Below are 25,492 nucleotides of genomic sequence, written 5' to 3' on the forward strand. Positions count from 1 at the left end.
TCAGTGGTCATATTGCGGTATGATTTCCACGCGTGGAAAAGAGTTTCAGAGGCTGTTTGAGGATCTCTAAAGAGAGGGATTATATTTAATTGTAAGGAGAGTTGTATATACATTTTAAAAACAGCAATAAACCTAATTTACCAGTGATGTGTTATACATTTCTCTGTAATTTGAGTAATCTACAACTCTTTAAGGGGTAAATAACTGGATGAACATGGTCATAGTGGTGATCAAATTTTATAGAGTTAAGAGTCTGATAGGATTTCATTCCTATGGTTATTTAAAGATTCGGGTCACTGGATGTGTTGTCTGAAGTCCCTTCATTTCTGTTAGATGCTGAGTACATGCCTTGTACCAGGCATGGCTCTGGCTGCCTGGAAAATACAAGTGAACAAAACAGAGATATCAGCCGTTTAGGGAGATGGAACAAAGAATTGACATAGTGACAGGACACTGAACACAGAAGGATAAAGAGTGGGATTTCCAGACTTTAGCCCTGGGGATGGCTGTATTGCATTTTTTTGGATCAGTGACTTGGAACAAGAATCATGCAGTGGAATTTTTACATTTGCAGTGGCACTCATCTCTGAGAGGGTAAATTGTTAAGCCAGTCGATGTTGCTGAAGAGAGATACAGGAACAAGTTTGCGAGTGATAGGCAGTTAGATGGTTTTTTGAGGTGGTAGCAGGGGATCTGAGTCTCCCTATAAAACAGACTGAACATGTTAGAAGTCTTGCAATCTGGAGAGAAGAATGCTTTTAGAAAATATGATTGAAGTTTGCAAAATGACGAAGACTATGCTAGAGGATAAATATGAATTTTCTCATCAAGTTCCAGGATATTGGAACTAGGTAATAGCCTTGAGGTTTAAAGAGATATATTTAAATAAGAAAATTATTTTTTAGTTTTGGAGTTCTCTGGCCCAAGAAGAATCACAATTTGAGAATATGAATAAAACAACCATCCAGCCTGTCCATCTCTGTGTCAGTGACACTACTGGGCTCCAAGGACCTTAAATTTGCCCCTAAGTGGTACTTTAGTCGAGAAATTCCCCTCATATACTTTATCAATTATTCCAATTTGTAAGTTTGTTCGATCGGAGTCTTTAATCCATTTGTATTTATTATTATCAATAAGGAAGGATTTACATCTGCTATTTTGGTATTTGTTTTCTGTACATCTTTTGTCTTTTTTGTCTCTCTTCCTCCATTAGTGCCTTCTTTTGTGTTAAGTAGATGTTTTTCTACTTTACCATTTTAGTTCTCTTGTTATTTCTTTTACTATATTTTTAAAGGTATTTTTATAGTGGTTATCATGAGTGTTACAATTAACTTCTAATCTAGTGCAGATTAATACCAACTTTTTTCAATAGTATACAAAATGTTGCCATTTATATAGATCCATTCCCCTTTCCCTCCTTTGTGCTTTTATTTTCATACATATTATATTGTTTATATTATAATCCCATCAGCATAGTTTTATAACTGTTGCTGTATGCAGTTGTCTTTTAACTCATATAGGAGAAAAAAGTTGCAAGCAAAGAATGCATTTATAGTGTCTTTTGTATAGTTTAATTGTAGTTTATTAGTCTCTTTATTTCTTTGTGTAGATTTAAGTTACGGTATAGTGTTTCTTCATTTCAGCCTGAAAGACTTTAGTATTTCTTAAAGGGCAAATCTGCTAGCTATACATTCTTTCAGTTTTTGTTTATCTGGGAATGTATTGAGTTCTCCTTTGTTTATGAAGAATAGTTTTGCTGGGTACAGAATTCTTCATTTGACAGTCTTTTTCTTTCAGCATTTTGAATGTATTCTCCCACTGCCTTCTGGCCACCATGGTTTCTGATAATCTTATTGAGGATCACTTTTCTCTTACTGCTTTCAGGATTTTCTCTTTGTCTTTTAATAGATTGATTCTGATGGATTCTGGTGTGGTGCTCTGAGTTTATACTCCATGGAGTCCATTGAGCTTCTTCAATGTATAGACTAATATATTCATCAAATTTAGGGACTTTCTGGCCAATATTTCTTCAACTTCAACTACTCCAACCATTATCACCACCTTAGGCAGCTGCTGTGCTAAACACTTGCTGTGTAAACACTGATGGTTTTGATAATAGCCCCAGGGTAAAGGCTGTTTGAGGTGCTGAGTCAAGACAAATAAAGATAAGCCCTGTGAGTGGGAGTTTACAAGGAACCACCACAGAGATCACCTAGTGACAATTCTTTGAGGATGGGGCTTTTGGGGAGCTTCATACTTGCTGGTGAAGTGTGAAGCTCCCTAAAAATGTTTGTGAGGCAGCTTGCTGGTTTTCAAGGCTACGGCCAAGTGTGGAGGAGGAGGATGGGAATAGAACAAGTTGAAATGCCTGCCACAAAGTTCATTTTTCTTACTGAGATTCAGCTATTTTTAATTTTATTTATTTATTTATTTTTTAATAAATGCCTCTGGGATTCTTGTAAGCCTTTGGTTAATGTCCAGAGTTCTGAAAAAGTTGATTCTGATCATTTTTGTTAGTGTTGTTGATTTTATTGAGGGGCAGATATATGGAAGTCTTACTCTACCATTCTGGAAGTGGCTGTCTTCCTTCCCCTTCATACATTTTAAATGGCTCTATTTTTAGATCTTTAACATAATGTCAAGTTTTCAAGACACAAATATTATATAAAGGAAGTCAGTCATAAGGCTTTCTTTGTTTTTCCACTATCCCTGTGAGCTGGAAGGGACCCTCCAGAACAACAGGTACATCATCATGGTGAGATGGAAGGGTTACAACATTGGCTATACAGATGTTCTGATCTTATTTTGAACTTCACCTCTGGTACTCTGTAGCTGTATGACCTTGGGCAAATTACTTAACCTCTCTGAGCTCATAGTATGCAGTGGTGAAACAGGGATGTAGTAGGCCCCCCCGACCCCCCAAATATGTCCACATTCTATTCCCTGGAACCTATGAATATATCACTTTACGTAATGAAAGGAACTTTGTAGGTGTGGTTTTGTTAATGATCTCGAGATGGGGAGATAATCCTGGGTTATTCTGTGGGCTCAATATAATCACAGGGGCTGTTAGCAAGGGAGACTGGAGGATCAGAATCAGTGACAACAGAAGCAAGAGATTTGAGTGATGCTAGAAAGAGATCACAAGCCAAAGAATGCAAGTGACTGCTATAAGTTGGAAAAGGCAAGAGAATGGATTCTACCCTAGAACTTTCAGAAGGAACACAGTTCTTCTGACACTTTGATATTAGACTCTGACCTCCAGAACTATAAGAGCATAAATTGAATTTTTTTAAGCCACTAAGTTGTGGCAATTGGTTCCAGCAGCGACAGGAAACAAATATAGGGGATAATAGTGCCTGCAGCTGAGGCATCAATAGATAAATTTGAGTGTCACTATATGCCAGAAAATATTCCGGGTACCCTGTGTACATCCATGAATAGAAGCCACTTTGCTCTCATTTAGCTTGCATTCTTTTCTTAAGTAGACAACAAAGTAAATATATAAATAATTTAATTTTACATAGTGGTAAGTCTATGAAGAAAATAAAGTGGAGATAGGGGTTAATGGAGAAACCGAGTATGTGTGTGGTTCCTTGGGTGGGGTAGTCAAGGAAATCCTCTCTGAAAAGGTTACATTTGAGCAGAGACCTAAATAACAAAAAAGAAACCAACTGAAAGCTATCTTGAGGGAGAGTGTTACCCAGGCAGAGAACCCTGAAGGTAAAGCCCTGAGGGGGGAGCAGCCTAACATGTTTGAGAAACAGTAAGCCAACAACAGCTGGCTGGATGAGTGAGGAGGGCCGTGGTGGATGAGTTCAGAGGGTGTGTATTCTAACTGCAGTGAGAAGTAATCGAGAGATTTTATGCAGTGGGCTGAGTTGATACGACACATTTTAAAAAGATCATTTTGACTTTAAGGGAGCAAAAGTGGAAGCTGGGAGACCAAAAACGCAGTTGTTAACAGAGGTTCAGGCGAGAGATGGTGGTGCTTAGACTACAGTGCTGGAAGAGGTATTGAGCCAGCGATATATATTTTGAAGATGGTTGTGAAGGTTCAGTGAGATCATGTGTGAGGAGGACATAGCACAGTGTCATGCACAGCACTACTCTCAGCCCCAGAGATGCTATTATTGTTAACATCACTGCTGTCAGCATCGTCACTGCTGCTGCAGCTACCAGGGCCTTTAATCTTTTGTGCAAGAAACACAACCTAAGCCAGTGTTCTTTTCACTAGTGGGAGCAGAGGGAGCTTAGAGTTATAACATGACTGGACTTGACTGTTTTATTTAGAGTATATATACGATCGTATATCCCCTCTGTTCAAACCACTGATTCTGGTTTGCTGTTCATTTGAACATGTTCACAGGAACATGAGAAGACTGTATCTCCTGAGTCCCTATTATTTTTCAAGCATTTTACTGGGTAAACAAACAGACATTTAAGGCACAACAAGACGTGGTTACCCCAAGTTTACAGATGGATAAAGAAATACAAATAAGTAAATTCAGGGGATTCCACAAATCCTTCGGGTTCGATAACCAGGACTCAGGAAAATGCTATACTCGCTATTCCATTTTTATTATAAAGGGTACAAATCAGGACCAGCCAAAGGAAGAGAAGTATAGGCTGAGGCCTGGGAGGGTCCTGAACATAGAACTTCGATGCCTTCTCCCCATGGAATCGGGGCATATCACCCTCCTGGCACACTGATGTGTTCACCAAACAGGAAGTGCCACCAAGCTTCGTTGTCCAGAGATTTTATTGGGGTTTCATTATATGGGCATGAATGATTGAACCGTTGGCTACAGGATTGAACTCACTATCCAGGCCACCTTCCCTCCCTGGAGGGAAAGGAATATCATTCCCAGGAGGTCCGGAGGTCCAACCCCTATCAGGTGACTAATTACATGGTTGGTCTTTCTGCTGATCCTCAACCTGCCCCATCTTGTTAGCATACTTACCTAGGGGCCCACCATGATGATTGACTGGCATAAATTTTCAGGACCTCTATGAGTATCAAAGACATTACTGTCGCTTGGGAATTTCCAAGAATTTAGAGGTTTCCTCCCAGGAGCTGTGGACAAAGAGCAGACAAATTCTTTATTATACAACACAGGGTCACACATCTGATGAGTAGTGGAGCCAAGATTGAATCCAGTCCTGTCTGATTGCAGAGCCCCTTCTCTACTACTGTTTCATTGTTAAGGTCCTTAGATAAGTGGCCTTAAGGTCAGACAGCTAGTTACTAAAAACAGGGTGTGATCCCCAGTACCAAGGAGTGCTCCTTCCCACATTGCAGTTCTATTTTTTCATACTGGGTCAGATTTGACCTGTTCCTATAAATTTTGCAGCTGGTATGGCAAGCATAGTTGCTGAAAATATTGAAAATCTTGCTTTCATTTTTTATTTCTACATTGCACAACATTGCCTCCTAGCTAAGCTGTATCATTTGTCAGTTTTTGTCATCATTTAGTTATGTTTTATTCATACATTTAAAAATCAAATTCAGTCTGTACTTCCAACATTTAAGGAGGTTATAAATCCTTTTTGACTTATTGTTTTCCTTTTAAAAGTAAGAAACATCAAAAGAAGAAAATCAACCCATGATTTCCAGCTAACATGGTCCTATTTTTTTCAATATCTGGCTTAATGTGTGTGCCTCTTTCTGCTTCCAGGTAGCATCCACTGTATTTTCCACGCAACCGGGCACCACTACACTTGGAAGAAAGTCACCACAACAGTGCACAACATTATCGTGGGCAAGCTGTGGATAGACCAGGTGAGCAGGGGTGCCCAATGGGCTTTTCCAATTGCGAATACCTTCTTAGGTACATCTTTGCAGTATTTAGGACATGGCATCTGGCCCCAGACCATGGTTACTAGCTTATCAGTTTCTCCTAAGGAGTTTCTCTCAGGCAGTACCTCTATCCCAATCTCCGTGAGTGTCTGTAGCACAAATTATTATAAACGACCAAGGTATGACATTCAATCAGGGACACTAGGACTGTGTTGGACACTATAAAGGATACAAGAAAGTAATAAACATGGCTCCTACTCTTCATCCTTTCGTTGTTCATTAGACGTTTACTGCCAGGCAGACGTTTACTGTTAGACGTTTACTGCCAGGTCCTAGGGATACAAAGTCAGATGAGACATTGTCCTTCAAAGAGAGGTTGTATCATTGGAGACATGTGACCAATACGTGTAAGTTGAAAAGTATTTAACAAAATACAGTAGTATAAGAGATGTACTAATACCTATTTAATTATCAATATGCTCTTATGAAAGTGGGTGCAGAGGAGAGGGAATGTCTGAGCAGTCAGGAAAAGCTTCCTGGGAGGTGTGGGAACTAAGCTGTGTCTTCAAGAGCGGTTTGCATTCAGAAGAGAAAGAGGGAGAAAATGAAATGAATAAAGTGCAGAAAGGCCTGCCGTTTGCAGCCTTGAAATAAGGCCTGCCGTTTGCAGCACAGAGTTCCTGAAAGGTACAAGTGGAGGACTGTTTTACAAAAGTAAATTATTATGTAAATATCACTGTATATGCTGACACACAATTAAAAAAAAAAAAAAAAAGGTCATTGGTCTTCATCCCAACCTGGGAAACCAAGGTTACAAAGGGATTCCACAGTCTCTCAAGTTTGGCAAAGACCTGAATATTAAGCAAGGCAGTGCTAGAATGTAAGACTGAAAAGTAAAGAATCATGAGGCATGGATGGGGTTGGCAGTTATTCAGGTCATCCAGTCTTAATAAAACTAATCCATGATGCTTTTCATTTTAGTCTGGTGAAATTGATATTGTGAATCACAAGACAGGAGACAAGTGCAATCTTAAATTTGTTCCTTATAGCTACTTCTCTCGGGATGTAGCAAGAAAGGTAAGAGAAGTTGGAATTTAAATTTTTTCATTTAGTGTGTATCCCTTCAAAAGGAGTATCTTTGGGGCTGGGATGGGTGGATGGATAATCTAAATATATATACAGATATATATACAGATATATATACAGAGGGCACCAAGAAAATGTATACACATTTTAAGTAAGGAAAAACTGTATTATAATTGTAATACAGTGAATGACGCTAGCATTCGATTAACACCATCTTTTGAGCGAACGTCAGACTACACATTGCTACCATAATTCAATTCAAGTTCGAAAAGTAATACATAGATAGATAACATCTCTTAAAATGTGTACATTTTTGGAGCCCCCCCCCCCATATCTATATGGTGATTTCAAAAACAGGAGCGGGAAGGGAGAAAGTCAGCAAGAAAGGAGACTATGTTGCATTACTAAATCATATCCTTCTCTTTTCTGGGAAAGAAGTTAGAAAATAAGTCAAGAGCATTGAGAGACTGAAAATGGAAACAAGAAGAACTAAAGGGATTACAGGAAGAGGCGTGGTCACTTTGACCTGTGATTGAGTCTGAGTGAGAGCTGTGTGTTACTCCACAATGGAATTAACTGTGCCATGAGTTTTGTCAATGGGAGAGTGAAGAATAGTTGGGAATTTAAATCTGTTTGTGCCTCTTTCTGATTTCTGGAGAGAAGAAAATACTGTAATTCTCAGTACCAGCCAGATCCTTATCCTACATATCATTGCAACAAAAACTCCTATACAACAAAATGATAATGAACCCCCCCCAACTCATGGTTCAGTTATTTTAAGCATTTCAAGAAAATTTAAATAATTTGGATGACTCCATGGTATTTGTCATAACAGGATTTAACCAATATTGGTTTCCAGAAGAGTCAGGTAAGCTAGCCTACAGGGACTCTGATCTGTACTCCAAAACCATGTTCTTCATCCTTACAGGTGACAGGGGAAGTGACAGATCTATCAGGAAAAGTTCATTTTGTCCTGCTGGGGACATGGGATGAGAAAATGGATTGTTTCAAAATACAGCTGGTCGTTGGGGAAAATGGGGGTGATGCTCGACAGAGAGGCCATGAAGTGGAGGAAAGCAGGGTCATGTTATGGAAAAGGAATCCTTTACCGTGAGTATGAATGCGCATGCTGCCCAGGTAGTACTCTGGCCTCCACCTCGGATCAATATTGACGGCATTTCTGCTTCCCTTCCCATTTCATTATGTGAGGGATTGAGCCAGAGAAACCCCAACCTTTGGAGAGGTTACCAGAAGGTTGTCACTGTATGATTGAAGTTGTAGCATGCTTTGTCCCAACGAAGTTCAAACTGATCAAACTACATTTGGTGCTTTCTGTCAGCTCCTTTGGATTCAGAAGGATATTTTTCTATAATTTAGAGCAAAATTATTCAGAAGGGTCTAGAGGAGAAAGATGCCACCGCCTGTTAACAGTTTGGCATAAAGGCCCAGCACTAATGTAAAGCTTCCTGAGACGATGTACAGGACCTGGAAATAAAGTAAGATACAGACCGTTTGTCTCCCATCGTCATTTAACATGTTCAGTCTGTAGTAACAGCCAAGATTATCCCAGAAAGTGGCTAAAAAGAAAGCGAGGATCCAGGAATAAGGAATTTTCATTTACTAGAATGTTTCATTCTTCCTAGTGAGTTTCTGCTTTCAGCTGAACACAACACAAGCCCAGAAAACTATGGAATTGAGGATGCTGGGGAGAGGATGAGGAATGGTTCAGATTGGGTCTTTTAATTAGGGGAAGGGGACGTGGTCCCTGAGCCTTTGCACTTGTAGAACAGCCTTGGTGATGTAATCTGTCGGCAGTGTGCTTACTTGTTGCTCCTTAACTAACTGGGGCCTGGGCTGTGGCATTACCCTTTCTCTTTCTCCTCTTTTACTTTTAGGAAGAATGCAGAAAACATGTACTACTTCTCAGAGCTTGCTCTCACTCTCAATGCCTGGGAAGCTGGCACTGCCCCCACAGACAGCCGGTTACGGCCCGACCAGAGACTGATGGAAAATGGGCGCTGGGATGAAGCCAATGCTGAGAAGCAACGCCTAGAGGAAAAACAGAGGCTTTCCAGAAAGAAGAGAGAAGCAGAAGCTATGAAAGCCACAGAGGATGGTAACGCAGCTGCCCTTCAGTCGATTTCTTGATGTGTAGGGAATACTGCTGTGCTTTGGGCTCTGATTCTGTTTTTCTCTACGCTCTTTCCCATTTAGGCACTCCCTATGATCCCTATAAGGCACTGTGGTTTGAGCGGAAGAAGGACCCTGTTACCAAGGAGTTAACCCATATTTATAGGGGAGGATACTGGGAGTGTAAAGAAAAACAGGACTGGACCTCATGCCCGGACATTTTCTGAGCTGGCAGTAATGAAAAGGAGGAGCCAAAGGCGAAGAGGACAGAGGATGTGTGGGAAAGCTGGCACTTGGGACTCCCTTACTGAGTGCTTTCCTCAAATTTGTCTGTCTTAACCAATCATTTTTTCCAAATCAATCACCAGAAGCAGACACCAGTGGTGGTGATTGGCTGGTTGCCTTAGCTGATTGAAACTGAAATCGACATACTAGATACCTATGTTTGTACGGGAGGGGTTTAGTGGCTGCAAGTTAGTGTTATTCCACTTCTGCAAAGTCAAGCATTCTTGGCTCTTCTTCTCCCTCTGCCCCCATTTAAGATGATGTCATTCACCCTCCCCTTTTAGTGTCCTGCTCAGCCAAGATCTACGCAAGATTATGAATCGGGCATTTTGGTGCCATTGAGAACGAGAGCTGATTTTAGAAGTTCCTTTGAAAAGAAGCGTGTAAGACTTACCAACAGGCATCGTGAAAGATTGGTGGAGCTTAGGCCTGAAATATGAAATACGTTTACCAGTGGGATCGGTTTCATGGGGTGTCCGTACATAGACAGCTGCATATTGGACCACTCACCAGGGGGATTGTTCTGTACGGTTGGAATATTGTTACATTCTTGGAAGTTTCTATCTTCACTCACGTAAAACACCCTTCTGCTGTTCTCTGTCTTCTTTGACAGCAACCAGAGGCCACTTGGCTGGTTGGTAGGAGGGTTGCGGCATCCTCACAAAGGGGTTTTACGGACTTGCTCAGGCAAAGAACTTCTGAGAACACAAGGCAGGATGGAAGAAGACTGCTGGCCACTTTGCTTTCCCACTTCCCCCTCATCTCCTCATCCCCATCCTTCATTGCCTTTCTTGCTTCTCTTCTCTTCTGGCGCAATACCACTTGGGGTCTGTGCCCCAGTGGGGAGCAAAGCATTACCTATCCCGTTCTGATTGACATCAGAATCTGAGAGAAGGACTTCATCTGGAATAAAAGTTGTCACCATCTCTCAAGCCCCAAGGACTGGAGCCACCTATGGAATAATGTGTTAAATATCTGTATATTATATATATGTAGAGAAAAATCTAATTTTTTTGTTTGATTTTCCTTCTTCCCATTAAGAATCTTGTTTTTTGATATCACTTGTCTCCCCGGGATGCTCTTGGATACGTACGTTCATGTGGATCGCAGCCTCATCTGCTTTCTGTTCTTTAGGGCCAGACAGGCTCAGACCCTGATTAGGATCATGTCTGGCAGCTACTGAACATGGTTTGTATCATGGGGTGCCCACTGCTGTCTAAAGTCTGCTCTCCTAAGTACCTGACTCTTGGAAATGAAATCCTGATCTCTTTCCTGCCTTGTTTCCTTCTCTTGTCGGAGAGTCTGGGTCGAAAGTCAGGAGGGTAATTTCCAGTTTAACATGGAAGCAAATGCAGTCCAAATCACAGCACACAGCTGATTCCCAAAAGAGCCTTCTTCCTAGAATATGGGGCTGAAAGCACCGTCTCACAGGGTGGGTAAGAGAACTGCTTCTGTTGGGCCCTTGGCTGCCTTCATTCTGTTTTTGTTTTAGTTGTCTTGTTCAGAAATCTCATCCCCCTGCAAGCCACCCTTGGTTGAGGATCACAGACTGAGGTGCCTTCCTTGTATGCTTTCCATTCGTATTTTTTTGTTTCTGTTCCTTAACTGCTGAGCCTCAGCCAGTGTGGGTCCTAGGGGGCAATGTCATTCCAGAGGAAGCCAGCCCTCCAGGGAAGTTGGATTTATACTGGGTAAATGAGTGCTCCTTAGGCCCTCCCACCCTCCCTCCCTTCTCAGCTGTGATGAACTTGAGACAGGCAACTGCTCTGGAATTTCCTCCTAAGAACCAGATTCTATTCCCAACATAAGCAAGGGACTGTGTTGGGGCTTCTTTCAAGGAGGCCCATAAAAGCACGACCTGATGAATTGTGGCTTTAGACAGAGTGGGAATCCCCCAACTGAACAACTTCCCTGCTTTGTCTTCCCCTTTCTTACTCCACCGTCTGCACTACATTTCCAGCCTGACCCCAGTCAGATTCCTACTAATGAAAGAAGCTTCAAGCCCTTCAGGTGAAATAAAGTCAAATCGAAACAAAACAAAACTATATATATATATTTTCAGTTTTTTGCCTTACTGTTTTTTTCCAAGAAAACTACTAAATTAAATAATTTTTAAAAAGTCATTGTTTGTCTGATTCACTCCTACTAAGTAGGAAATGGTGGTGGGAAGAGGTGGAGAACTGGCCCAGTGGGGAGTTCTTGGCAGTCTGGGAGGCTGATCTTCGTGAGACACTGAAGGAAAAACTGGGCACAGATCTCCAGATGTTTCAACTGTTTGACAACATCTGGAGGGCCCATGTTCAAAAGAGTAGTTCGAACAGCACCTACCGCTTCAATGTAATGTAATCGTCAGTGTCCCACCTTGGTATACGGAAATTGTATCTAGTGTTATTGATACTGGGCCTGTTTCACCTCAAAAAATAAAAATCTTGAATTTGATTCCTCTTGCCCATTTGCAGTCTCCAATTCTTAGCTGGTTTTGAATCCCTACATGAATACTTCCTACGTTGAGTACTGACTTGAAGACCTTGGAGAGAAGTAAAGATGGTAAAAATGCCAGTTTAGGTCTTCTCTGTAGAGTTCAGGGGAGGGAGGCGGGGGCAACTAATCAAAGGGGCTTGAGAGGCCACAGATCAGCACCAGCACACTGCCGGGTGGGAGGGCCACACACTTCCTGAGCATCTGCTTCTGTCAGGGGAGCCAGGACAGAAGGTCGGGATGTTGTCTGGCTTACACTTAAACAATCTTAAGAGGTAAGTGTTAAAACAAATCGTCACATTGAATATGAAGAAAGGCGCAGCAAACAAGTCACCTAACGTAAATTGACTCAAAGTCACATAGCTGATTCATTAGTCACCCTGTTGGAATTCAAAGCTGGGTTTGTTTAACCCCGAAGTTTGTGACCTCTCCAACCTTGTGTTCTGGGAGAAACTGGGTTGGAAGGCAGCTGATAGTTACATTGTTTCCTCCCAAGTTAGTATATCACACCACAGGGAAGTGTGCATTTCTCTTTGCAGAGGCTTATGAATTCGGCTAGTACTGTTTTGTAGGTCCACCTGAAGGAAGGAGCATTCTTGAAGTTCAGCCTCCAGGCTCCTTGATTTCTCAAGGCTCTCATGTCCACAGACATAGCTCTATGTTGTCAGGGATTGTGTTTCTAGCCTGTTTCTTGGGAAGGCCACTTACCTGTTCAAGTCATTTGCCTGATGCCCATTGCTGGGCTTGATGTTAAGTTTCAGCAATGTTTTTTGTTTTTGTTTTCTGGCAAGCTTGACATTTGTGAGAGCTTATCCTGCAATCTTGAATACCACTGTGGTTTATAATTTCCTCCACTAGGAGCAGTAAAATGTACCTGAAACATTTTAATAATCCCTCCTTTAGCCCTTTAATGGGCCACTGTGACATGATGGGTCCTGAGGGTGCAACCACACTCATGATCAAAAATTATGACTCAGCAAAATTATAAATTACTACACTCATCAGGACCTGAAGTCCCACAAAAATGTTAAACCTGTACATTACAAAGGTCTCTTCTACTTTCAGCAAGATGAGTGAAAACCAACCTACAGTCTAGTGCTAAAAGGAGACAGAAAAATCTTTGGAATTTATTCACTATAAGGTGTATACCTTGTGAAACTCTAAGATTGTGATCAAAATTTAGAGCTTGCTTCTGTAAATTCATAAAGCTTTTGCACAGGACTCTGCTCTGCCCTGCAGAAAGCATTCCAAGCCTTTCATGGCTTTCTCTTCCAAAACTCATAAAATAATCTGTAGTTATATTCTCAGGCTTTCCACCCTACCAGCTTTTCAAGTAGCATGCTCCTGTTTTGGTTCACATTCATCCCTCAGGGGAAGGAGGCAGGGTGGCCAGATGAGGCATCTTTAAAGGCAAGAACTAAAGAGCTCAGAATCTTCTATATATAGCCTTGCAGAGATCACATCTGAGTTTGACCAGGCGATTTTAGAAGTTAGTAAAGAACTGGTTGGCCCTGAGATATGGCTAGACATGTTTTCATTCACTCATTGAACATTTACTCCAGCCTGTTATGTAACATACATTGTGGATGCAAATGGCAAGAAAGAGCTCAGATAAACAGGCAATTACAATCCAGTTTGATAAGTGGTAAGAAAGCCCTACAGAGGGGCAACTAGCCTATAGGAATGGGGAGAAGATTTCTAGAACTTAGGAGAAAGTAAGTTGAGAGTTGCACATTTAATGGGGGTGTTGAAAGGGCAGTGTCAAAACTGCTTCATGGAGAAAGATGAAGAGCCAGGTCAAGGAATGCATCCTGAGTGTGGGTGCCTGCATGGATGGTTAGAGTTTTGGGTCAAGGAGAGAGCACTAATAAGGTGCTGGAAAGAGGTAAAGCCCAGGTTAGGAAAGTCTTTATATACCGTATAAAGAGGCCTCGATTTTTGTTTTCAGCTAAGGAGCCAGTGAAGGATTTTAAGTAGCATGATGGATTCCAGTGTGGAAAATGATTCATACATAGGAAGATCAACTAAGGGGTTAGAAAAGATTTGAGAATGAAGAGAAGTGGAGGGATTCCAGAAATATTGAACTGGAATGACCAGCACTTAGGTACAATTATGGGTGAAGAACAGAGGGAGGGAGGGAGGAAGGAAGTATTTTTCTGGCTTGGGAAACTTAGATGGAAGGTGGTAGTAAGATACACAAATTTAGAGAGAAAGATTCCTATTTGGACATTCTGAGTTAGAGGTGCCTATGGACAGATTGAGTAAGCAATCTAAAACGTGGCTCTATATGTATAACTACACTTCTTGTGAGAACTGAGAAATGGGATGCTGGGAGACGTTGCACATTAAAATCACTTGAACAGCTTAAAATATATATATGTAATCCTGACCCCAGCTGCAGAGGATTCTGATTCAATTAAGGCTAGTACTACTGCAATTATATATATATATATATATATATATATATATATATATATATATATATATATATATATATATATATAATACACACACACAGAGAGAGAATGCAAAATTATAAAATGGGAGGAGGTAGGAGACAATCAGGTTATTAGGGGATATTATTAAACAGGAGCTTGCTTCTCAGAGTTTGAGAGAGGCCTGAGCTAATTCCACTTTTTGACAATGTCTATGTATTTCAAAATGCCAAGATAGAATTATAAAAATTGAGGTATATTTAAAATATTTACATTTAGCAAATCAATACTTTTAACATACACGTACAATGATTATGTATACCTCTTCTGGAGGTAACAATGAAAGTCCACATTTGAAGCCTGTACAAATAGCCTTGCTGTCCTCTTCCATACATTTCTTGAGTCCAATTTGACAATATCTGAAAAATTCAAAATGTTCATGTCATTGACCTTGGAAAAATCTGCCTTCTCACAAGAAAAACAAATAAATACAAAAGGATAGTCATTGCAGTATTTTTTTAAATAATGAAAACTAGGGGAAAATATCAAAGTGTCCATCATTAGGAATCTGATTAAATGGACTGTTATATCCATAAAACCCCATACTGCGCATAGGTTAAAAAGAATGAAATAGGTCTACATCACTGACAGGAAAAGAAGTCCATGATTGTCCATGATTTATTTTTAAATGAGAAAAGCAGATTGCAGGGCAGTTAAAAAACAAACTGAGAAAAGTAAAATTAGTTATCATTTCCAACTTATAAACTGTGGCAATGTCTCAGCACTTCCATAGTATTTATTGAATGCCTACTTCCCGCTGAACCTCTGAGCTGACCTATTTTGTAATGAAACAAATATTAACTCATGACAGATATATGGAAAAAGATTGCCCCACACCCCAAGAGTTGCTGAAATAGCTCAGTTGGGAGAGCCTTAGGCTGAAGATATACAGGTCTCTGGTTCATTCCCGGGTGTTGGCAGCAGTTTTAGGTGCCACCAACTGCCTTTTCAAGCGGCCGAAGCAAGCCTCTCTACTATAAAATCATGTCGCCTCCCTGTGGACATAGCATTCCCACTCACAAGTGGTTGGTAATGTGCAGTTGACACGGTGGACTGATCTCTTTTTTTTTCCCTCTGGGTGGGAGAAAACTGAACACCAAAAGGGATTTTTGTTGTTGCTTTTAAACTGTTTCCTGTAAAGTCAGTATGCCTCCCTGGATCTTGGGTCTGGGCCACACCACTCGCCGCTCACTTTTTTCTAGACCCTCTCTGTCCTTTTTCCTGTTTCCGAGTCCACGTTAGGGGCTCAGGCTCCACTGCCTCCTCCGCCCGCTGCCACCTGGGGTGGTGACAGCCTGCGCCCCCCTCTCCACCAAAAAAATCCTCGATTTCCGCGGGGTCCAGCTGGTTTAACAATAACAAGGATTTGAGACAGCTTTTGGTGATTGTGGGGGTGAGGGTTGAAAGCCCTTTCTGATTTATGACGAGCATATTTTTAGTATAGACGTCTCAAATATTGCATGGAACATGCAAATTACATATTCGTTGTTTCTCTGAAATTCTAATTTAACCGTATTTTTATTTGCTAAATAGCAAACCACTACCGTTCATGGTATCCTCCGACCGCTCTGAACTTGATGCACACCCTCTTACCCCCGACTCCCACCTGGGGCAAAGATACTCAGAAACTCCACTCAGGACCAACTGGATTTCACAGCAGACCAGTAGTTTTTTATTCTTATCATCTGTCGGTTTCCAAAACGCACATTTACATACATCAGCTGATTTGTTCTCATCACCACTGGACAAGATGACAAGACCATGGGGGGATCCCCAGGAATCCCCTGGAGTCAGTCATTCTGAAGGAGGGCCTGGTTGTGACCCCCGTAGTAGAGTCTTGGTAACTTCTAGGCCTCACCTTTCCTTGACCTATAGTTTTGTTTTCTTTTTGTTTGTTTGTTTTGTTTTGTTCCATTTTGTTTTGTTCCGTTTGGTTTTATTTTACCACCTTTCAGAGGCATTTGTTTGAAAGAAAAGAGTCGACATTGTTTCATATTCTCTTCCTTGACTTAGTACATTCATTGGGCAAGGGGCCCTGTGCCTGGCTTTCTAGCTTCCTATAGACAATTTGACTCTTTTTTGGAGGGTGAATGAGAAATCATGCTCTTAATATTGTTGTAGTCATATTTGGACAGGTACTAAAAATGACTGTTGGTGGTGACACAATGGATGAGGTGGTGATCTCCTTGACCGATAGTTTAACAATAATAAATCATCCCCCTGTGGCTTAAGCTCAGAAGGTTCCCTGTTCCAGTTCCCTGCTTCAGTAAATTACCCTGAAATGTATGATTCATACCCTTGGGCTTATTCAATCTCCATGGTCTAGCTTTCTTTCCAGGCTCCTCCCATCATTGTTCTTTAGTTGCTGACATCACTGGAGAACCACATTGCCAGAAGGAAGGCTCTGTGCAGACCTCTGGAACCTTCACAGAAGCTTCTGGAGGAATGCCCACATTTTCCCTTATATACCCTAAGCCAGTCAGAGAATGTTAAGGCAGTTTTTGAAGGTGTTACCCTGCTGCCTTCTCAGATCACCGGTTCTCTGACAATAAATGCTTATCCTATTCCTATAGCTCAACTCTGGTGTCTGTGTATTGGCTGAGTGGCACAGGCAGCATGAGCCCTGGACTCTGTTGCCCTCTAGTTTCAATCTCACCTGTCCCCAGGCTTCCAGAGTTGTCCACACTGGTCAGGAATGGTGATACAGGAGAAGAAAACTTGGAGACTCTGGACTGGATCCTAACTAAAAAAGACAAACAAAAAAAAAACAACAAAAAAACCCAACCTTGTTAAGATGATGAGCCACTCCACTCAATGTACATGCAATGGAACACATGCCTAGGGAATGTCTTCTCTCCACCTCCAGGCCAGGCTGGGCCTGGGGGTGGTGGTGGGGGAGGGAAGGAATGAGATCCAGTCCTCACATTCTAAAAATGTGGTATGGTGAAAGGCAAAATGGAGAAACATTGCTTTTGGACCCATTATATACCCTCCCTTTTCTGTTAATCGGTGCCAAGATGCTAGCTGATGAGGGGCTTCATCCCCTAAATCTTTGGGTTCTTGGATGGAAGGATGCATTTTGATAAGGGACTCTTGAAAAACCCAACTGGTACTGTGCTAAGGGTCCAGCTGCCTGCCGCTTGAGAAAGTTAAAAATCGAGAGACAAGGTTGGTGGAAAGAAAAGCAGGCTTATTCAGAATGCCGGCACTCTGGGAGAATGGCAGACTCTTGTCCAAAGACCATCTCCCCATTCCTAGACTGGTCAAAAGGTTTGTAGGTACACAAGAAGAACAAAGGAGAGGGGGAGTCGGTCAGGCAGGTCCCAGGGCTGACATCGCTTTCTGGGGTCTGGTCTGTTTTAAGATAATGTTATCTACGGACTCCGCCACTACAGCCTGGGACTTTATGCATTACCAGTGAAAACTGCAGGTACAGGAGTTGCAAAATGGATTCCAGTGTCCGGGCACCTAAGGATTAAGAAATGGCTCTTTTCAGGTTAGGATTCTGCTAATTAAATGGATTAGCAAGGTATGTGTAGCCTTAAGAAAGAGAATGAACAAAACACAGTTCTTAAGTCCATCAGTGAGGGGAGAAACAACGATAAAATAGCTAAATATCAAGGTGGATCTAACTGCAAACTAGGTAGGTCTAACTATGTTATTGATTCCCCAAAATTCACCCTTACACAATGATGATCAAAAGGAAAGAAAACAAAATGGTGGACTAAGAGATTAGGCAGTTCAAACTAGGCATGATGTATGTCAGCATGTGTGGTGGTGAATTTTGTGTGTCCATTTGTCAAGCCATGGTGCCCAGTTGTTGGGTCAAACACCAGTCAAGATGGTGTTGTCAATGTGCCTTTTAGATCTAATTAACTTTTAAATCAGTAGACCTTGAGTAAAGCAGATTACCCTCCATAATGTGGGTGGATCTCATCCAATCATCTATAGGTCTAAGAACAAAGACTAGGGCTTCCTGATGAAGAGGAAATGCTCAAGACTGTAACCTACAAAACCTGCCTAACTCTCCAGCTTGCTGCCTTGCTAAAGTTAGACTCAAGTCTGCAACATCAACTCTTACCCTGAATTTCCAGCTTGTTGCCCTACGCAAAAGATTTTAGACTTGCCAGCCCCCACCTTCCAATTTATCTATCTATCTATCTATCTATCTATCTATCTATCTATCTATCTATCTATCTATCTCTGACAGCATGTTTTAAAGTGTTACATACAGGTAAGAGAGAAAGGTGAGATTGTTATTATTGCTTACCAGGGAAAAGTGCACTGAGCAAAGGTCAACTACCTTGGGACCATGAAGGACCATACTCTTAGGAAAAGTTGGGCCTTTGCTCTGAAAGGGTGAACATTTCCCAGATTTCAGCTTGAAGACAAAAGGGGCAATCCCTGTGGAAAGTACCTAGGATACCAGGAAGAAGATCGGAGAAGACAGGGTGTCTCTGCTTGAGTCACCATTCTTGCCTGCCTGGCATACTCCTATCTTTCAAGGCACAGTACTAATGCCTGGTTTTTTTTTTTCCTGCCAGGTTCTACTCTGGCTGCCTCTAGTCGTTCCTCTGTGTTACCAAATCACTTGAATGTCTCTATATTAAAGCGTTGGCTATCGGGTTCTCAAAGGTTTGCTGCTCACACCCTTGCCTGCTCGACCTATAGTTGATCGACAGTGCCGGGGAGAAGAAGGTCAGGAGCTTCCCAGGGAGGATGACAGTTAGGCTGAGCTCTCAAAGGTGCTTGGGAAGGACGACAGGGAACAAGTGATAGGGAGGTGGCCTTACAGTTAGAGGGCAAAGACTCAGAGGATTGAAAGGGCTCGTACCAGCGACAAGTAGGGAAAGTGGCTTCAGCCGGCTAAGAGCGGTGTGAGCGCGCGTGCGCCGAGGCGGGGCTGACGAGGGGCGGGGCCGGCGAGGGGCGGGGCCGGCGAGGGGCGGGGCTGGCGATGGGCGGGGCTGGCGAGGGGGCGCGGGGTGCGGAAGGGTGCGGGGGGTGCTCTAGGAGCCCGAGCCAGGGGGGGTTGCTATCGCTGCTGGGCGAGAGCGCAGGTGGGTCTCTTCCAGCGAATGTGCTCCGCGCTCCTTTTTGAGGTGGGCACCTGCAATGGGGAATAGAGACTGCCAAGTGGTGCTTTCGGAAGAAAGGGCAGCCTGATGCCATGAACACTGAACTGTGGTCGCCGACCCGGTGTGCTTTTGGTTTGGGACAAAGAAACGCGCAGCGGTGATGACCGGGAGTAGGCGGCTTCTCCCTTCGCAGAGTGTGGCAGAACTTGGATTCACGTTTGCCAAGGGATCTCTGCATGAAACGGGGCGTGTTTTATTCTATTTCACAAATCTGCAGCTGCCAAAGAACGACTCACTACCGTCCTTCCAGACTCCTCGCATTGGAACCCGATTGAATCACACCACGCAGAGGACATCGGGAACTCCGTTATCTCGCGGCACAAAGGATCACACAGTCTTCATTGATTCAAATGCACCTCCCCCTGCGAGCCCGGATAGCTCAGTCGGTAGAGCATCAGACTTTTAATCTGAGGGTCCAGGGTTCAAGTCCCTGTTCGGGCGTAGCTTTTTTTTTTTTTCTTTCTTTTTCAGTTTAATTTAAAAAATTAGGCCCAGCTTTAAGGCGCTACCCTTTTTAGCTGGTTGCCTTTAAAGAAAGGAGTAAAATCCTGGCGCTTGTACGCTTCCTGCCCAACCGCTTTCCGGGGAAAAGACGGGGCCCTCCACGAGGACTGATACCCCGGTCCTTTGTGCAAAGCTCTCCGAAGGCTGCAGGTGGCTCAGGAACTAAGTAGGCTGATTTATTCTGCAACCACCGGCCCGCCTGCGGGGTCGCAACTACAGCCTGTAATTAGGGGAGGGGAATAGAGACACCTTCAGGAAGTGCCCGGGTCCCCTAACCCCTGTGTCCTCCCTTTCGCTCTCGTGTCTGCGGCTACTGAGAACTCTTCCCCCGGCTGGGTGCCTGCGGAATATGACACGGATCCTGCACCTTTGCAGGATCCACCTTCCTACGCTTCTAGAGAATATTTCTGCACTCTGAAAAGGAAGAGATGACCCGCCAGAATCCGAGCCACGAAACAGAACCCACACCCTCTCTAAACGAGGTCAAATCTCTCCCCCTCCCCCCAAAGTGTGACCCTGAATACTCGAAGGAGTTGAGGTTGAGATGGCAGCTTCTGCTGAGGGGGGGGGCAGGAAAGATACGTATCGGGAAAGTGCATCCAAGGGATGAGACAAGTCCCAAGGTTCAGAAGGCAAACAAAACAAGTTCCCACCGAGTACAAATTAATAAAGGAAACATTCGGCTCCTGAGAGGTTTTGAGAAAGTTGGGTTGTGGACATCAAGAAGCTGGGTTCCCCAAGACTAATTTACCATTCTTTCTTAGCTAGAGATTGAGCCTTCCTTCTTCCTTGCTTCTGCCAGGGAACAGAGGAAAGTGGGTCTTGATCTCCCCATTCAGAGTATGGGGGGGGGGGCTGATGCCCTTCTAGCTGATGGACTGTGGTACCCAGGGGATCCTGGCAAGGCCAAGATGGAGGTAGCACTAAAGTGGGAGGCACGGCCCCCATCGTCCTTGTAGGAATATCTTGCTCTGGGCCCACACAGACCCACAATTACCCCACCCTCTCCCGAGGCAGTTTCCTCATCAGGAGAAAGGGAATAGTACTAACAGCATCCATCTCATAAACTTGTGGTGATTAAATAAAATAACATACATGTGCTTAATAGATTCTTTGCCTAAAAGTAAGATTTCAATCAATTGTGGCTATTATTATTAAAGAACTTTCTAGGCTACGAAGGAAACATACAGATTGAAACAGGTAAGGAACCATTTCAAAGAAATGTATTCCCAATATGTCCAAGATCATAAGCCCATATTCGTGGGACTTGTGTTGGTTGGTATATATGCTCAAGGGACAGCCAAGGGTCACTGATCCAAGGAGGAGTGGGCTGGTTCGTTAAGACAGGCTTCTTTCTTGAAGAAAGTGAAGCATTCCCGGGATGAAAACAATATAAGTTCTGGCAAACAGTCTAATTTTTCTTCTTCCTGAGGGAGTCCCTTAGAAAGTGATCAAGTACACTTTTGACAACCTTGAAAAATGAGTTTCTTTGCTCCATGTTCTGATTGAATGACAAAAGAACAGGCACCGGCAAGAAGAGGACAGTGTGGAGAGCACTGAGGCCTCCTAGTTCTTCTTCCTCTCTAGTAATTCACTCCCACTCCATCTATGGTTTTCACCCTTTTGTGAACAGTGAGAAAAAACCTAAAGCCTGTCTCCTCCAAGACCTTTCCAGCTTTGGAGCTGGATTTGTAGCTCTGGTTCAATGCTGGATGATTTGGGACAAATTAGTTATTTCATTTAAAAATAGTCATATTATCATATCAAGCTGGCAGCGCGGGGTGGGCGGATTGAATGCGACCACGTGGATCATGTGCTGGGCACACAGTAGGAACACGTAGTAAGTGGTTGTCTTTATTCTTATTAGGCCCCTGGGAGAGGAACAGAAAAGCATTAGGAAGACGATATAAGATAACCTGGGACAAGGCAGGCCGCGAAATTCTCCTCACATGACAGGAATTTTCTCATTCACGGCCTAAATCGCAGGGCTAACCACAATGCTATTTGGAAGGTGAAATTAAGAATTAAGAAAGTGAAAAAAAAAAAAAAAAAAAAAAAAAAAAAAAGAATTAAGAAAGTGGAGAATACAAAAGAAAAAGAAAAAAAGAAAAGTGGAGAATACGTCTTTCTTTTCCTCCTTTTAAATTGCCTTAACAGCCCAGAGAACAGCCTCCGCCTCGCCGAAATAGCTCAGTTGGGAGAGCGTTAGACTGAAGATCTAAAGGTCCCTGGTTCGATCCCGGGTTTCGGCAGAGGTTTTGCTGACCTATCCATGTACAGGACTGGGCTCCGTTCCTTTCCTTATACTAGTGCGTAGAGCCTCTCTTGGCGTCCCTCCTTCCCATTCCCACTGCACGCTTGTACCTACATCACCCACAGCCAACATCTCGTAGTGGGCACGTGACCACAGGGTTTAGTGCAGCACTATGAGAAGAAAGATCTTAAATCCCTAAAGGAAATCATACATCATGTAACGATTGTCACCCGTCCCGGAACCACTCCATCTACATAGACTACTGGATATTAGGTGGTAACGTGTGGCGTGAGATTTCATAGCGCGGTGGCCGATACATCTGGGTGACAAGCAGAACATCTTGGGTTCGGTTCCCAAAGAAGCCCCATCTGTCTATACAGCAGAGACTCCAAGGCCAGGGACCCTCCGGCGCCATAAAAATCTGCGGACGGGTGGCTCCCAGCTGGGGGCGTGGGTTTACAAGCACGTGTCTCGGTTTGAGATATTTCTTAGAAGCTCAGTTTTCTCACCGCGGTTTTAATAAAATGTCTGAGCTGCACAATTACTGCCTTACTGTCATGACTCTGGTTACAGGTGTGCCATTTTCTTGGTTATGTGTTTATTGACGTTTTGGGTTTTTTTTTATTTTTTATTTTATTTTTTTTCTCTTTTCTCGTCGTGTTTATTGATGTGTTGAATAGAAAGTAATACATGCTAGTTTTAAGGAAAAAATGTCCGAAAACAGAGCAGCACACGAAGGTTGAAAGAGAAAGGAAGAGGTGGTTATTCGAGCACTTTCCTCGCCTTCCACCTTTTCAAATCCACGGGAGACCCGGGTTACCAGCTCCTGGAGAGCGGGACCCTTGTGCGTTTTGCATAACCTCACACCTGCTGAGTGACAGTGGTCTTGACACTTTAAATTGATTTCGCAACTTAAAACACCCTGCACCGGAACAGAGACTCGAACCCCCAACACGCAGGTTGAAAGACTGCTACGCTATCGCCCGAGCTAACCCGACTCACAGAAAGCGTTCTTTCTTGCGCCAACCCGTAGTCAAGAGGCCAAGTGGCCGATGACTCCCTGAGTTGAAAATGCAAAATCAAGGTCGAGCAGGTGTTTGATACAATGGTCTTTATTTCTCTCTCTTTTTTTTTTTTTTTTTTGCTGCATCAACATCCCGCCCCCGGGCAGCGTCCCAACCCCCGCCGTCCTAAAGGGAACAGACGGTTTACGAGGAATTCTCCGCTTTAAGATTTCAGCGGGCCTCTGGTGAGCAGCGGGATTTCCAATCCCAATCGTGGTCTTTGAAGAGCCCCGCAGCGTCTTGTGGGTGGGGAGCATTATCAATAATGGATTAAGTTTTCACTCACCCATTGGACAGACAGTCATGGAACGCATGCCTCACTCCGGGACCGAAGCAAAGCCTGCGGGGCTGCAGAGACCCAGTCCCGGTCCTCAGTGGGGCGGGAAGCCACGCAGCACCGAAACCCAGTGGAGCGCTTTGAGGGTGGGAAGCCGGCCTCGGCCGGCCCGGCAGTCAGGGGCCTCCGAGTCCCCCAGCGGCTGGGGAGGCCCCACTGACATGTGCCTGGGGCCTGCGCCCCCGAAGGCTGGGAAAGAGAATCCTGAGCAAACGCGAGGGGACGTCCGCTGGGGACTCTGCACTTTTGCCTGAAGCTTCCATTTGGAAGGTTTGGATCAGGCAAACGACAGGCTGGATTTTATGTTTTCAGGAGTCCTGTTAACCTGGGTAGCTGTGTCCTGTACATAAAGGATGAGTCAGCGTTCTCATTCGTCCTGCTCCTTCATTTCCATGTCACCCCTTGAGGCATTGGATGAGAGAGACCCTCTTGAAAGGAAGAGAGTCCTATGGGGCGGAGCCTCACAACCATTTCAGCCCTTCTGGAGTGCAGGACCCCGCTACCTCGGGGAACCACGAGCTGGGCATTCTTTTATGAAGACATATATCGGGAAGTATGAGCAAAGTTTAAAAAGTGATCCGTTATGGAAAGATATCCATGTTACGTGAAGCAAAAAACAAACCAAGGGGCTAAACAACATGTATGATATAACATGTATGAAAATTTGAAAGGATATGTATATACACCCTTAAATTATGTATATTTGCACATTTGGTATTTGCATATATATCAGAGATGTTTAAGGATAGAAAAAAAACCTGATAAACATTTTGAGGAATGACAGTGAAGTATGTGAGCGGAGGCTCTTACCATGTCCTTAGATATTATACATCTGTATTATTGGATTTTAAAAAAGCGTGTATTTTTTTCGTAATAAATTACATGAAGAATAAAAAAATGATGTAGTGTGTTAAATTATTCCACCCTCTGGGATCGCATATCCTGTGTTTTCTACAGATCCCAGCAGAGAAGGTTATAAAAGCACAAATTTCCTTCCCACCACGCCTCATGGTTATTGGAGGAGAATTGCTGGTATTGAAAAATCAGAAATTACTTAGGTACAGTTTTCACAAATGAAAATGTGGAACCCTAAAAATCAGGTGACAAGTCTGGGCTCAATGGAGAACACTAAAACCAGCTGTCCCTGCCCCACAGGAGCCTCCTGTGCCATGAGGTCAAACCTGGGGGGAGTTAGTGAGCCTTTGGCCTAACCTCAGCTCTTTACAACAGAGCTGGGGTCACATTGGCTGCTGAGTGGAGCTTCAGTGAGCAGAAACACCTATTTCCTGTTCTCCTAGGACAGACTAGATCGACAGGCACCAAACAGAAGAAAAATCAAATTATATATAATCAAATGTTAATAGTATGGCACAGGCCTGCTTGGTATAAAGAGAGTTAACTAGAGCTGTTTGTATTTCATTTAACACAACCATAGTGCTTTCATTTCTGTCCTCCCCCCACCCTCATCTTGACTTGCCACGTTGTCCCGCTTTCTCAGTTCCTTTGGTTTGGGAAGTTCCTGCTTATCTGTAAAGATAGGAATCTGGGACTAGTCCCAGAGATTCCTGCTTGATCCTCTTCAGATGGAGTTAGTTACTGGGGGCTCGGAGCCTGTCTCTGCACCCACTATAACCAATCTTGAACACCTGTTTAATTGGTCTGTCCTCTAGAATGTTTCTGCTTTAAAGACAGAAACTCCTTGCATATCCCCAATGCCTGGGTCAGTGGCCAGCACAAAGCTGTTGTTGAATGAATGAATGGAGAGTTGAAAGAGGGCCGTAGATCTGGGAAGGCTTGTAGTGGAAGACATAGGGCAGAATTGGTCCTTGAAAGTTTTTGTTTGGGAAAAGGAAAGAACATTCTGGTTAAGGTGAATGATTTCCATCATCAAATGGAATAAATTTGTCCTGAGAAAGTTCTA

The 25,492-nt window shown here is 43.2% G+C and overlaps 1 protein-coding gene across 1 annotated transcript in view; it reads left to right on the top strand.

The window, feature by feature from the left end:
* OSBP (oxysterol binding protein) overlaps positions 1-11,740 on the top strand; it is a 31,915-nt gene extending 20,175 nt beyond the window's left edge. The window contains exons 10-14 of the mRNA XM_081063807.1: positions 5,679-5,782; positions 6,782-6,877; positions 7,815-7,996; positions 8,782-9,002; positions 9,101-11,740. Of these exons, the coding sequence (XP_080919933.1) occupies positions 5,679-5,782; positions 6,782-6,877; positions 7,815-7,996; positions 8,782-9,002; positions 9,101-9,243 (746 nt within the window). The 3' untranslated portion in view covers positions 9,244-11,740. The remainder of the gene's footprint in view (positions 1-5,678; positions 5,783-6,781; positions 6,878-7,814; positions 7,997-8,781; positions 9,003-9,100) is intronic.
* Positions 11,741-25,492: the final 13,752 nt, after the last annotated feature.

Source organism: Rhinolophus hipposideros, assembly GCF_964194185.1.
Source record: "Rhinolophus hipposideros genome assembly, chromosome: 10".
In the NCBI taxonomy this organism is placed as follows: Eukaryota; Metazoa; Chordata; class Mammalia; order Chiroptera; family Rhinolophidae; genus Rhinolophus; species Rhinolophus hipposideros.